Source organism: Labeo rohita, unplaced genomic scaffold (assembly GCF_022985175.1).
Source record: "Labeo rohita strain BAU-BD-2019 unplaced genomic scaffold, IGBB_LRoh.1.0 scaffold_1118, whole genome shotgun sequence".
Lineage (NCBI taxonomy): Eukaryota > Metazoa > Chordata > Actinopteri > Cypriniformes > Cyprinidae > Labeo > Labeo rohita.
The window spans coordinates 11070-24543 of record NW_026127250.1 but is presented as its reverse complement, the minus strand read 5'-3'; the positions used below and the strand labels follow the sequence as shown (position 1 = coordinate 24543).

The window sequence follows — 13474 nt, the reverse complement described above, 5'->3', positions numbered from 1 at the left end:
CAGAGACAAAATATAATTGATGTATATAGTGTATATAGTGTTTTATTTTAATATTTGTTCATTTGATTTCTTGAATGTTTGGCTACTGCTAAAAACTGTACCTGAAAAATAGTTTGCTTTATTTGTATATTATGTGTAGTTTTAATGTATATCTTTGATTTTATTTTCTAACAACAAATTTTAAAAAATGACAAAGATTTGTCCACTTTGGCCTAAATGTCTGCCGTTCTTTTTTATTTTATATTGTGTTATCTTTTTTACAACCGGGAAATTAGTAGTAAATAGTAAAGCCAACATGATGAAGAATCATGATAAAATCATGAATCGTGATATTTCTAAAAAAAAAAAAAAAAAAAAAAAAAAAGGCATATGATAGTTTTGCCATATCGCACCCCTAACTTGTGCTACAACTGTTTGGCCTGTGCTACAAAACTTTCCACCTCTGTAGCAGCAGTGCTATGTGCAAGAAAAGTTAACGTACTGCCCTGAAAGGCAATCACTTCAGCTTTTGAAAATCAGATTATGTAATTGCAATTATTATACAATTAATTTATACAAATAAATATATTTGTCACACAAAATGAGATGACAGGCAGAGAAACTCTTTTATTCACCATTTAATTATCAACATGAAAATTTTAATAAATGACACATCATTCTAACATCTGTTGCCCTGTTTAGTAAATCTGGCCCTAAATAAATAAACGTGACCTGACTGGCCTTTACTGGAGTACCAAACTGCAGATGTGTTTTTAACTGCTGCTTTCACACCACTGTCAATTTTTGTTGCGTTTATTTTGTTAACACATGTTTAACACATTGAGCAATTATTTTATGCAATTCATTATTATTTAATTACAAAAGTAGAATGTATATAGTTTTTCTCTCTCAAACACTATAATTCAAATATAAATCAATATGAATCACAAACCTCAGTATGTTGAGATGATTTGGATTCTTCAGTCCAGCAGAGAGCAGTTTCACTCCTGAATCCCACAGGTCATTGTTACTCAGGTCCAGCTCTCTCAGGTGTGAAAGGTTTGAACTCAGAGCTGATGCCAGAGCAGCACAACCTTCCTCTTTCACAAAACAGCCAGATAATCTACAACAACAGTAATAATGTTAGTGTGCTTAATTTTAGAGATGCTGTGTGATGGTGTTTGTGTGTGTGCACCTACTTAACCTTATTTTTGGGGACAAATATATACCCAAAAGTGAATTAAAATTGATATAACAGCAGGATAAAAAAAAATATTAAAAATATATATTAAAAAAAATTACATATTGGTGGGACACTGAAGTCTATGTTATGATATGAAGGACTGATTTATTCAAGAACTGCTCTGAACTAATCGCTGAATGACATTTACTCAAATTAATTTTATAATAAATTAACTGACTTGAGATTTCTGTTAACAGTGCGATTTTCTGAAGATTCTGATGATTTAACATGTTGACAGCATGCTTCTAGAATGATATATCCCATTGCAACGTTTAATGTGTTTCTAGCATTACATAATACATCGTTGCTAGCATGTTTTAACACAATGCTAACAGTGGCATGAAACATTGCAGAATATAAACATTTTCACTTTTTGCCTAAAACTTTTGAATTCAACTGTAGAGAGCAGGTAGATTTGTAGTAGGTTAATGAAGAAAAAAAAAACAGAACAACTACCCAAAATGTTTTGCTCTTAAACTTGCTTGCCAGGGCATCTTTAATTATTAAAATCACAAAATGAATCAGTGTGAAACACAAACCTCAGTATGTTGAGTTGACAGTGTGGATTTTTCAGTCCAGCAGCGAGCAGTTTCCCTCCTGAATCCTGCAGATGATTGTAACTCAGATCAAGCTCTCTCAGGTGTGAAAGGTTTGAACTCAGAGCTGATGCCAGAGCAGCACAACCTTCCTCTTTCACCAAACAGACAGATAATCTACAACAACAGTAATGTTAGTGTGCTTCATTTTAGAAATGCTTTAGATCTTATTTCTGGCATTTGGGAACAGCAGCAGGAATGTGGGGGGTGTGATGGTATATGCTTGTGTGTGTAATTCATGAAAAAAAACACCACCAAAAAAAAAAAAAACATTGACGGGATGCATAAGTCTATTTGTTATGATATGGAATTTGATATGGAAGGAGTTTACTGAAAGACGTTTACTCAAATGAACATGCTAATAAATTAATTTACTTGAGATTTCTGTTAACAAGGTGATTTTCTGTAAAACATTTTTTATTTGGGAATAAAGATGACACATGTTCTAATCTACAACATAAACGACTTAAAAACTGGAAATTGGGGAAAAAAATATGTATAGGATTAATAAAATGAAACTAGAGTAAATTTTGATGACAAACTCTGATGTGACAAAGCCTTGTCTGAAAGTTTTAAAGGCGTCATGAACTGCCTCTGTTTTTATTATTATTATTATTATTATTATTTTGATATCACAATTTTACATCATAATTTAAAAATAATAGGCTATTTTCTGTCCTGTTTTTGAACCCCCTCATAAGAAAGCTCTGAAAGCTCTGAACAGGCGTGGCAGATTGTAGACTAGTAAACACCCAGTGGTATGATTGGGTAATAGTTTTGTATGTTTGACAGTCTACATCCTTCACAGACAGACGCTGATGTGATTTAGGTTAAAAGTGCAAAACTCCCAAACTCCTCTTAAACTTGCTTGGGTGTCTATAATTATTAACAATCACAAAATGAATCAGTTTGAAACACAAACCTCAGTATGTTGAGTTGACAGTTTGGACTCTTCAGTCCAGCAGCGAGCAGTTTCCCTCCTGAATCCTGCAGGTTATTGTTACTCAGGTCCAGCTCTCTCAGGGGTGAGTTTGATGATTGTAGAGCAGAAGCCACAATTTCACAGTGGTGGTCAGTGAGATTACAGCCTGCCAAACTGAAAACAGCTGCGTTAGATGAGGGTCTAAAATTTAAAACAAGTATATGACATAATTAAAAGTATATCACGTACATCTTAGCTGTAAATTGCAAGTAAATTTGAACACTGGGATTAATTGAGGGTATTTGGTTATGGTTAGAGCTAAAGTCAGCCAGACACTTGCCCTCCAGGACTGGAGTTGATAATATGATGAGTTATTTTAATTACATAAACTAATTCTATTGACTAAAATCACCTAAACAACTGCTATAGAGTTGGACTATATTTACTGGCTAAGTTGACAAAGCACAAAGCTATTTTTTTTTCCATGCTACGAATGTTAAAAAAAAACTAATAGCATTAATTGCTTGAGAACTAAAAAATTACTCAGTGCAGTAATTAACATCTATTCTTGTGAACACAAACCCCAGTGAAACACAAACTTCGATCACAACTTGTTGAACTTTATGTTAAATATAATTGTATTAATTTTTTCACACTTACGAAGCTTTTCTGCACTTCCTCACAGCAGGTAACAGTCTCCATCTGCCATCATTTGATTTGATGTTGTACTGTCTAAGGTCAAACTCATCCAGCACGTCCTCTGACATCAAGATCATGTTTGCTAAAGCTGAGCATTGAGCAAGAGAAAGATTTCCTTTGCTTGTTTTGGAGTTTAAAAATGCCTGCATTTCTTTAACAACAGAATTATCCTTCATTTCAGTCAAGCAGTGTGACAAATTCATCCATCTCTCAGGACTGACATCGTCTTTTTGACCCTGTTTAAGGTTTTGGATTATTTTCTTAATGATCTCTGGGTTGTTCTCTGTGTGTATCAGTACATCCTGTAAGAGTCTCTGATTGGACTCCAGTGAGACGCCGTGAAGAAATCCAAGGAAAAGATCCAGGTGTCCATTTTTACTCTTTAAAGCTTTAGTCATTGCTCCCTTTAGAAACGTATTCAGAGGAACAGTCTCACATTGAGTTCTGGATCTTCCTGTCAGGAACATTTTTAGAATCTCACCGTTCTTGTGTACATAGCAGTAAAACACATACAGTGCTGCAAAAAACTCCTGAAAGCTCAGATGTACAAAACTGTAAACTTTCCTCTGATAAATCACAGATTCCTCCCTGAAGATCTCAGTGCAAATCCCAGAATACACTGAGGCATCAGTAACGTCTATGCCGCTCGCCTTCAGGTCCTCCTCATAGAACATCACATTACCTTTCATCAGCTGATTGAAAGCCAGTTCAGCAAGTTTCACAATCACTTCTCTGTTGCACTGCAGGAGTTCCTCTGAATTTCTCTCTTCATACTTCTGGTTCTTCACATTTGTTTGAATGAGAAGGAAGTAGATGTACATTTCAGTCAGAGTTTGAGGGATTTCTGCACTGAGATCTTGTTTCAGGATGTTTTGAAGCACAGTGGCTGAGATCCAGCAGAAGACGGGTATGTGACACATGATGTGGAGGCTTCTTGCTCTTCTGATGTGTGAGATGATTCTGCTGGCTTGATGCTCATCACTGATTCTCTTCCTGAAATATTCCTTCTTCTGAGGGTCATTGAATCCCTGAATTTCTGTCACACGGTTGATGTATTTAGAGGGGATCTGATTGGCTGCTGCTGGTCTGGTGGTGATCCAGATGAGAGCAGAGGGAAGCAGATCTCCTTTCATGAGGTTTGACATCAACACACCCACTGATGAAATCTCAGTCACATCAGAAACTGTCTGACCATCTGAAAACATCAGTGAAATTCTGCTTTCATCCAGACCATCAAATATGAACACAACTTTACATTCATCATAAATCTTTGAGTCTAGATCTTTAAGTTCAGGATGAAAATCAAGCAGAAGTCTGTGCAGACTGTACTTATGATCTTTAATCAAGTTCAGCTCTCGATATGGAAGCACAAACATGAAATCTAGATCCTGATTGGCTTTTCCCTCGGCCCAGTCCAGAATGAACTTCTGCACAGAGACAGTTTTTCCAATTCCAGCGATGCCTTTAGTAAGAACAGTCTTTATTTTGTCTTTCTTCTCTCTTCTCAACTCCTCATATCCTGGTTCAGGTAAAGGGTTAAAGATGTCATTGCAGTTGATTGGAGTGTCTTGGAGTGTCTTGTAACTTTTCTCCATCTGTAGCACCTCATGTTCTTCATTCACTCCTTCACTCTCTCCCTCTATGATGTACAGCTGTGTGTAAATCCAGTTCAGGAGGGTTTGATTCTCTTGTAGTTTGATTCCCTCAAATAAGCATTCATACTTGTTCCTCATGCTGGTTTTATGCTGGTCTTTGACTCTATGAAGATCATCATGAACTGGATGGTGAGAATCGAGCTGCAGATTCGCTTCTGTGTCATGATGACTGATGTGGTCCTGACAGCAGGAAGATGTAAAGGTCTGACAGGACACATATCTGCTCTGCTCAGGTCTCCCACCACTGAAAATACATTAAGATTTACAGACAGACAAAAGAAGAGCTTAATGAAAACAGATGAAATATTTAAATGTCTTCAAATCTTATTGAAAATCATACAATAACAACATTTAGAATGAATGTTTGATTGATAGGCACATTTTAAATATAATGAATCTATAGTGGCCAACAGGTTCTTATTATTGTCAGTATAACACTGATGCAGAAATCCCACTGTGTCCCTTTAATTTGAGTAATTAGACAAAAAAACTAAAAGAGAAGCATGGAGACATGGAAAAGCACACAACAGTACTATTTAACAAAAAGCCTATTGACTTTTTCTTTCCAGTTTTCTTTCTTTATATCATGATTTGATCGCAACGAGTCATATCACAGATTAAATTACATTTCCAAGCGTGTTATTCATAGCGTGAGCACTTACAAATTCATGTGGATCGGACATTATGAGTCTGTAATTAATAATAAATACAAACAGATTATTGTTTTTCACCTCAGTTTAGCATGTGAATCAATTTTTTTTTTTTTATTACAATGACATGTTGTTTGAATTTTGCACTGACTCTGCGAGTATATGACACATGGTATGATTTCTGCTAGTAATCCCACATATGATCAAATTAGTTGCCAGGCCACCAGAATTTCTTCCGGTGCTCCCGAACCAGGCCATTTGCATGTGCAATATAGGCTATACTTTCAAAATATTATATATTTAATCTCGGAATTGCTACTACTTTATTCTCATAATTTTGACTTTTTTGAAATTTTTCAGCTTTATTCTCATATTTGGACTTTTTTTTTCTAAACATATTATGAATTTAATCTCAAAACCTTTGTATGATATAAATGCTACAGCCACTGTCATTTCTTGAATAAGAACATGTGGAAATGGTTTTAATATTTTGTGCAGCCTTAGAAAATGGTCTTATAATGCGGTTCATGGATTCTCGTCCATGGAATGTGCCACTTCCAATATATTGTGCCGGTTAAACAACATGGGCAAAATGCAATGGAGGATTTTTATAATCGAGTAGTTGAATGTAACTAAGGAATCGTGACAGCCCTACTTACTATAGTTTATTCATATTGCGAGTAAAGATCCTCAGTGAGTAAATCATCATGTTAAAAAAAAAAAATGAAAAAAAAAAATCACATTCAACTTCACGGTACTCACACAGGGCCAGAGGTTACAGCAGGTCCATCACTGAGACCAGTGTCAGCAGGAGCCTCCTTCAATACCTTTCTGTAATAACAAATAAGTACTTAAGGGTCAAGTGCTCAACAATATAATGGTGACTTCGAAAATCATCAACATTAACTAGAGCAAAACCTCTGTTAATTCTCAATTAGTACAACTGTACACATATGAAGGAAATAAGGTCAAACTGGTCTTTAATATTATTATTATTCATTCATTCATATTCAGAGAAAAGAACCTCAGTGAGTAAATCATCATGTTAAAAAAATTCACATCCATTCACATGATACTCACACAGGGTCAGAGGTCACAGCAGGTCCATCACTGAGATAAGGGGGCAGATGCATGGAGTTGTTGCTCTTCATAGACACACTGCTGAATCCTGGAGATCCAACAGGAGCCTCCTCCTCTGTCTTCTCATGCACACTCATTTCAGAGGCTGTTCTTCTGGTTCTCTTCACCCTAGATGACACTAGACTCGATTTTAGGCCTGTATGTGGAAAAACAGAATTTTGACACAATCAGATTTTAGTACTATCTGGTGAATAGAAGGGAAGAGGCACAGTGACCGAAGTTCCCAGGCCATGTTGTGTAACCTGCGTTGCTCTTTTAAAAAATGTCTGATACTGAACGTCGAATGAATATCTTTATACTAAATGATACTGCAATTTAAGTTTTACAGATGTCACTCTTGCTTGTTTCTGTATTCATACTGTGTATGCAACAATTTATACAGTTTTATTTATTTGAGTGTAAATGATCAGAGTTACACTTTAAAAAATGCCAGGTATTTATAGGATTAAAGACAGAAATTACTGTATTCAGAAATACACTGTGAAATCAGTGCATACTGGCTTATTTTCTTACAAATGACGTTGAATGAGAATGATGCTAACATCACAGTAATTCAGTGCTTTTGTTTTACTGTGAATTTACATTATAAAGTTGTCTTTAACTGTGCCACTGTAAGAAATGTAGTTGTTAACTACTGTTTTTTTTTTTTTTTTTTTCAAACTTCAAACTCATGGATGTCTCTTTGAACATTTAAGTGAGCGTTTGTCTGTCGCTGCCACTATGCAACACAGCACAGTAAAATCCCCAGAGTAAAATCAACTCAGAGAACATTTGGTCCCTCTCTAAATAGAGTTAAATTAACACTGAAGCAGAGTTAAAGTTAATGAGATAATTAAGTGATCGATTAAATGATGATTGTGCATTAGTGATGAACACCTGCTGTTAACAAGCAGAATCACTGAAGAAAGGACAAACACAAGAACTACGACTGACTTCAGCCCTAGATGAAATCAATTGAAATAAAAAGGGTTAATAAATCTCTCAAGATCTCAGCAGATTAAGATTAAACAACTCCACAAACAGCAGCACCAGCTTCACTCATTATTAACCAGACTGACTTTATTTCTGTCACACGTCTACAGAAGCCCATATTGAGAATTACAGAGGATCAGATGTTGATGTATTTTATTGGTTAAAATGATGCCACCATCATGGAGATCAGCTTTTGCTTTAGTTGAGTTCTTGAACTTTCAATTCTTGGGTTAGATTTTTCTCTTTAACCATGTGTGTGGTGTTGTAAAGCAGAGCAGTCAGTGCTTCACATTAAGCACATGTTGTTATATATATTTATAATGAGCTGGTTTCAAAAAGTCAAAAGTAAACTTCTTCCTGTTTATGCATTTAGATTTTGCATAACTAACTCTCTGGAACTACAACAGGTGAAAATGTTTTACTCTAACAATTAAGAAATATTTTAAATCCATGTAATATATGAAAAACCTTCTCAGTTTTTTAGAGACACACAGACATCAAGTACCAGCATATGAGTCTCAACAATGGTGACAATCAACAAAACGCTTCATGCTGCAATGCATGCTGGGTAACAACGTAGTAAAAACTCCCATCATGCACTGCAGTATGAATCATTATTGTCACCACTGTTGAGGATCATATGGTAAATGTTCATGTCTAAAAACCTGAGCTGATGCATTTCAATGTTAAAGCATTGTGGTGGTGTTTGTTTAAAATAACCTTTTCAGTAATATATCAGTTAATAAACTAAAGAAAAAGATAACTTCATGTTGTTCGCACAAATAAAGCTATAAGTAGAAAGTAATCTGCTACTTCAAACATTTTATTCAGCAACGCACAAATACTTGCTGTGAAACAATATTGCAATTGCTTAGAAGCAAAATTGTTTTAAATTATTAAAAGGGTCAAGACCATAGACTGTAAAAAACATGGACGTAGTGTCCGTGACGTCACCCGTAAATTTCTGAAGAGCATTTCTGAAGCTCTTAGTGGGCGGGAGTCGGCCATCGCCATCTTGGAATCGTGTCATTGCACGTCACTCCCGGATAATCGAAAATGGGCAAATAGGCGTGACGTGGGTGGAGCTGGTTGCTGAAACCACGCCCGCCTAGCGCGATGGTGGTGACAGCAGCGGCAATCCACCTGTCACTTAAATGGCCACGCCCTAAATTATGCAGAACTTTAAGGCTTAATATAAATTAAACGTTTGAGTTATAAAAAAATTCACCCTCCTCACAGCTGACATGAAGGGCAAAATTAGCTATATACACCAAAATCACTTTTTGTACCAGGCTGTAAACATATTTTTTTCTGCTGTGAAGTTGGGCATTTTAACATGGGGAGTCTATGGGATTGACTCCCTTTTGCAGCCAGTCTCTAGCGGCCAGTCGATGAATTGCAGTTTTAGTCACTTCCGTGTTGGTTTCAAGAGGGAGACCGGGAGGTTGCCACTTGGTCAAGACACAAACTAAAGCAAAACCCTGACCAGAATTATGGTAGCATCATGTTGTTGTTTTTTTTTTCCACTATTGACCAATAAAACATCAACTTCTAAACCTCTGTTAATTCTCAATTAGTGCTTCTGTAGACATACAATAAAGTCAGTCTGGTTAGTAATGAGTGAAGCTGGCGATGCTGTTTGTGGAGTTGTTTAATCAGATTTTGAGAGATTTAATGTCTTTTATTTCAGTTGATTTCATCTGTGTCTGAAGTCAGTTGTAGTTCTTGTGTTTCTCTTTTCCTCAGTGATTCTGCTTGTTAACAGTAGGGATGGGTGATACCTTGTATTTTATTTTCGATCCGATACCGATATTTTCAAGCCAAGTATCGTCGATATCAATACCGATACCTCTAAACTAAACTGATCTTTTAAATTATTAAAAGAGTAAAATCAGTAATTATACTTACTTAACATTATATTTGAAAGTCATGTGTTTTAAACATTTCATAGGCGTTTTTTTTTTTTTTTTTGATAACACTGTCAGAAATAAAATGTACTAAAATTTTGTATTTTAGCTCTTTACTGGGCAGTTACCTCAAAGGTGCACCTTTCTTTACCCCTAAAAGCCAGGGTAGATTAAGGGAAGATAAGGTACAAAGGTGTACCTTTGAGGGTACCTGATGAAAAACAACCATGGTGTTACATAAGTACTAAAATGTATAATAATAATAATTATTATTATTATTATTAGTATTAGTATTATTAATTATTATTACCATGGTTTTTGCTACAAATATTATGGTTGAAATAATGTTCCTGTAGTGTTAACCATGGTAAAAGGAAGCAAAAGAGGTAAATGGTAAATTTGTTGTTACTGCCGTTTTACTACAAATAATGTGGTTACTGTTGCAAACTGTTTTTTTTTTTTTTTTTTGTGCAAAAAGCTGCCAGGCTGTTGTACCCCTAAAGGCCTAACTTTAGGACAAATTGTTTCTTACAGACAGCAGTTACTGGATATAACAACCAATTTGAACTTTTAACAACCAGTTTAAATAAATTTACTTACAAAAACTAGCCTTATTAAATAAATATTTCATGTATACTGTTCAAAAGGTTGAGGTCAGTACGACTTTGTAATGTGTCTTTAACCATGCGAACAAACGCTGCACTTATTTGAACAAAACAAACAGTAGCAGCAAAATTGGGAAAATTAACAATTAAAATAACTACTTTCTATTGTAATATATTTTGAAAAATGTAATTTAAAAAGCATCTGTGATCAAAGCTGATTTTTTCTAACATCATTACTCCAGTCTTGAGTGTCACATGATCCTTCAGAAATCATGATAATATACTTTGCTACTCAAGAAACATTTTTTTTTTAAATAATGCTTTATTATTCCAATGCCATGAGAAGAAGAGGAAGAAACATCATTTCTGATTATCAGTGTGATCGATTGGTTCTGTCTTACAGCATTTGCGTGTGTTCCATGAGCAGGAGAAATAGTTCTGTCCTACACAATATTTCGTTAATAGTCTATTGTTCATCTTAGAGGCTTATTTTATGCACCAAACGTCTTGTAAAATAAATAAAATTAATGGTTAAAAATGCACTTTAGAAGATCGAAAGTATCGATATTTCAGGATCGATCCGCCATCCCTAGTTAACAGCAGGTGTTCATCACTAATGCACAATCATCATTTAATCGATCACTTAATTATCTCATTAACTTTAACTCTAGCTTCAGTGTTAATTTAACTCTATTTAGAGAGGGACCAAATGTTCTCTGAATAGAGTAGATTTTACTGTGAGTTTGTCTTGGACAAACTCCTCTAGAGAGCAGTGTACAACTTTGACGTGTTTAAAGTTCGACAAAACATCTGTTCTCACTGATATTACTGCAGTGAAACGTTTTAAATAAACTTACCGTGACAAGTGAAGACTTTGGTTCGATTTCGAATCCTCCTAAATAGCGTCTCTGGTAGGATTACACGTGGTTTCACTTTATGAGACAGGTGAGATCCGCTAAAAACAACCAGCTCCCCAAACTGAACGTGATGACGTTGGGCTACGTGCTAAACGCTTTTGTTCTGGACAATGATAGGGACTATTATATAATTACATTGTTATTGTGAATAATAAAATGAAAATACAGTAATATTGTTATCAGGTTTGTTTCAGGATAAATCAAGATACGTACAACAACATCAAGAGCAGCTGATAAAATAGAAACAATGTATGAGGAAATGCTGTTGGAAGTAAATGTGCAAACATTAGACCTACTGTAATCTAATATTTCCCCGTGGATATTTCCAATGCCTATAGGCATATATGGATACAAATGAATATTATTGTACAGCAGTATTTAGATCAGATCTATTTATCTGAAGATCCCCAGGTGAACAAAATGCACTAAAATACATTTTAAGTACACTTAGTGCACTTCCCTAAAAGTGCTCCATTTTCGCACACTAATTTTGTACTTAATATACTAAAAGATGTTCTTTAGTACTTTTTAAGATAAACTTAAGATCATCTAAGTGTACTCAACTGTGCTATTTTGAGACACCATGAAGATGAACTAAAATGTGCTTTTAATACTATCTTAGTAATATTTTAAAAATGTATTTTGTTACCACTTTTAATACAATTGAAACATATTTCATAATCCTTTAAATTATACATTAAAATACCTATTAATTATATAAAATATACAAATAATATATAATAAATATATACAAAGCGTATTTTTAATGTATTGTCCACATATTTTTATAGATTAAATAATTAATTTCAAATGTATTGTAACTACGCTAATATTACCTTTATAAGACAAACTTAATTATGTTAATGGTGTCTTTAAATAGTAGTCAAGTACACTATTACTGTAATTAGTAGCACTTTCTTCTTCATTAAATACACTTTTAAAGTACTTTACGGTAAAAGTATACTTACTGTTAAAATTAGTACAACAGATTCTAAATTTATACCTCACTTCTTAACTTTTAAGTTAAACATAATACATTTGATTAAAATAACAGTAAATGTAATTCATGTAAATGTAAACACCAGTAAATTGAAAGGATATTACCCTAGCTATTACCACAGATACAACAATGCAGCACAGGTATGGTATGTAATGTACAAACAAACAAAACAGCATTACTTTCTTCAAAAACACTTAAATTTTTACATACAACAATCCCTTCACACACTCCATATGGTGAAAAAAAAAACACTATTAAATGTATAAAAAATGCATTTGAAATACAAGCATGTTTATGGTATATTTGTATTACTACAAACATTCTCAAGTACATTTTAATACATTATACAAAAACAAATAAATGAAAAAATGCTATGGCAGAGCTATCTTATCCATTTGTAGAACATTTCAGTTATACCTGTTTTACTGAAAAGTAGAGAATTTTACATCAATTAATAAATATTACAATGCAATTTTCTGGAAAAAAATAAAAATAAAAAAAATCCTGAAAAACAAGGTGGACGAGGAGATGGCATAGGGCTAGTGAGAGGCAAAAATGCAGGGATGATGGCAGGATGTGGCGAAGGCATGGTGATGGGAGGATGACAATGATGCCCTGGCGGCCTAGTTGGTGTTTGGCACATAGGACAGACCCAGAGCATCCTAGTGCTGATAAAACACACGGTGAAATCGAGGAGCCAAGACGTAGACGGTGTGGCTGCCGACATCTGGGGGCTGACCGATGGAGACAGAGCTGGTGGATCCGAAGGATGGAGCAGAGCGTCGTCACGGGTTCCGGAGACCTGGGCACAGCCACAGCGACGAGCATCTTTGGTGGAGCCAGAGTACCCGAGGGCTGGGTGATACAGGCCGGTGAGACAGAGGGTGAAAAAAGGAACCCACTGCAGCCAAAGAGGTGGAGGGTTGGAGCGCAGCAGAAAGCCTGCAAGTCTGTGGCAGAAGTACAGTGTCGACTGACCAAGGGGGAGCCGGTAGGACGAGGTCACTTCGGGTACGACTTGCATTTTCTGCAACTAAGGGCTTGCAATTCAGACACTGGAGTATTTGCTGACTGCTTTATCACCGGATCTGTGAAAGGGAAAAAGAATTGATATAAAAATAGCCAATAAAGTTTTGCATTCATTACTGAATATGTGTGTTATAATTTGCATTGTGATTCATTAGAATTT

The 13474-nt window shown here is 35.2% G+C and overlaps 1 protein-coding gene across 1 annotated transcript; it reads right to left on the bottom strand.

Moving 5' to 3' along the window:
- Positions 1–931: 931 nt before the first annotated feature.
- On the bottom strand, positions 932–11328 carry LOC127157576 (NACHT, LRR and PYD domains-containing protein 3-like; the record flags this gene model as incomplete). Its single annotated transcript, XM_051100799.1, has 7 exons — positions 11226–11328; positions 6825–7020; positions 6507–6575; positions 3401–5338; positions 2741–2941; positions 1762–1935; positions 932–1102 (listed from the first exon to the last, which is right to left on the bottom strand). Coding segments are annotated over exons 2-7 (2690 nt in total), but the record flags the coding sequence as incomplete, so codon positions are not given.
- Positions 11329–13474: the final 2146 nt, after the last annotated feature.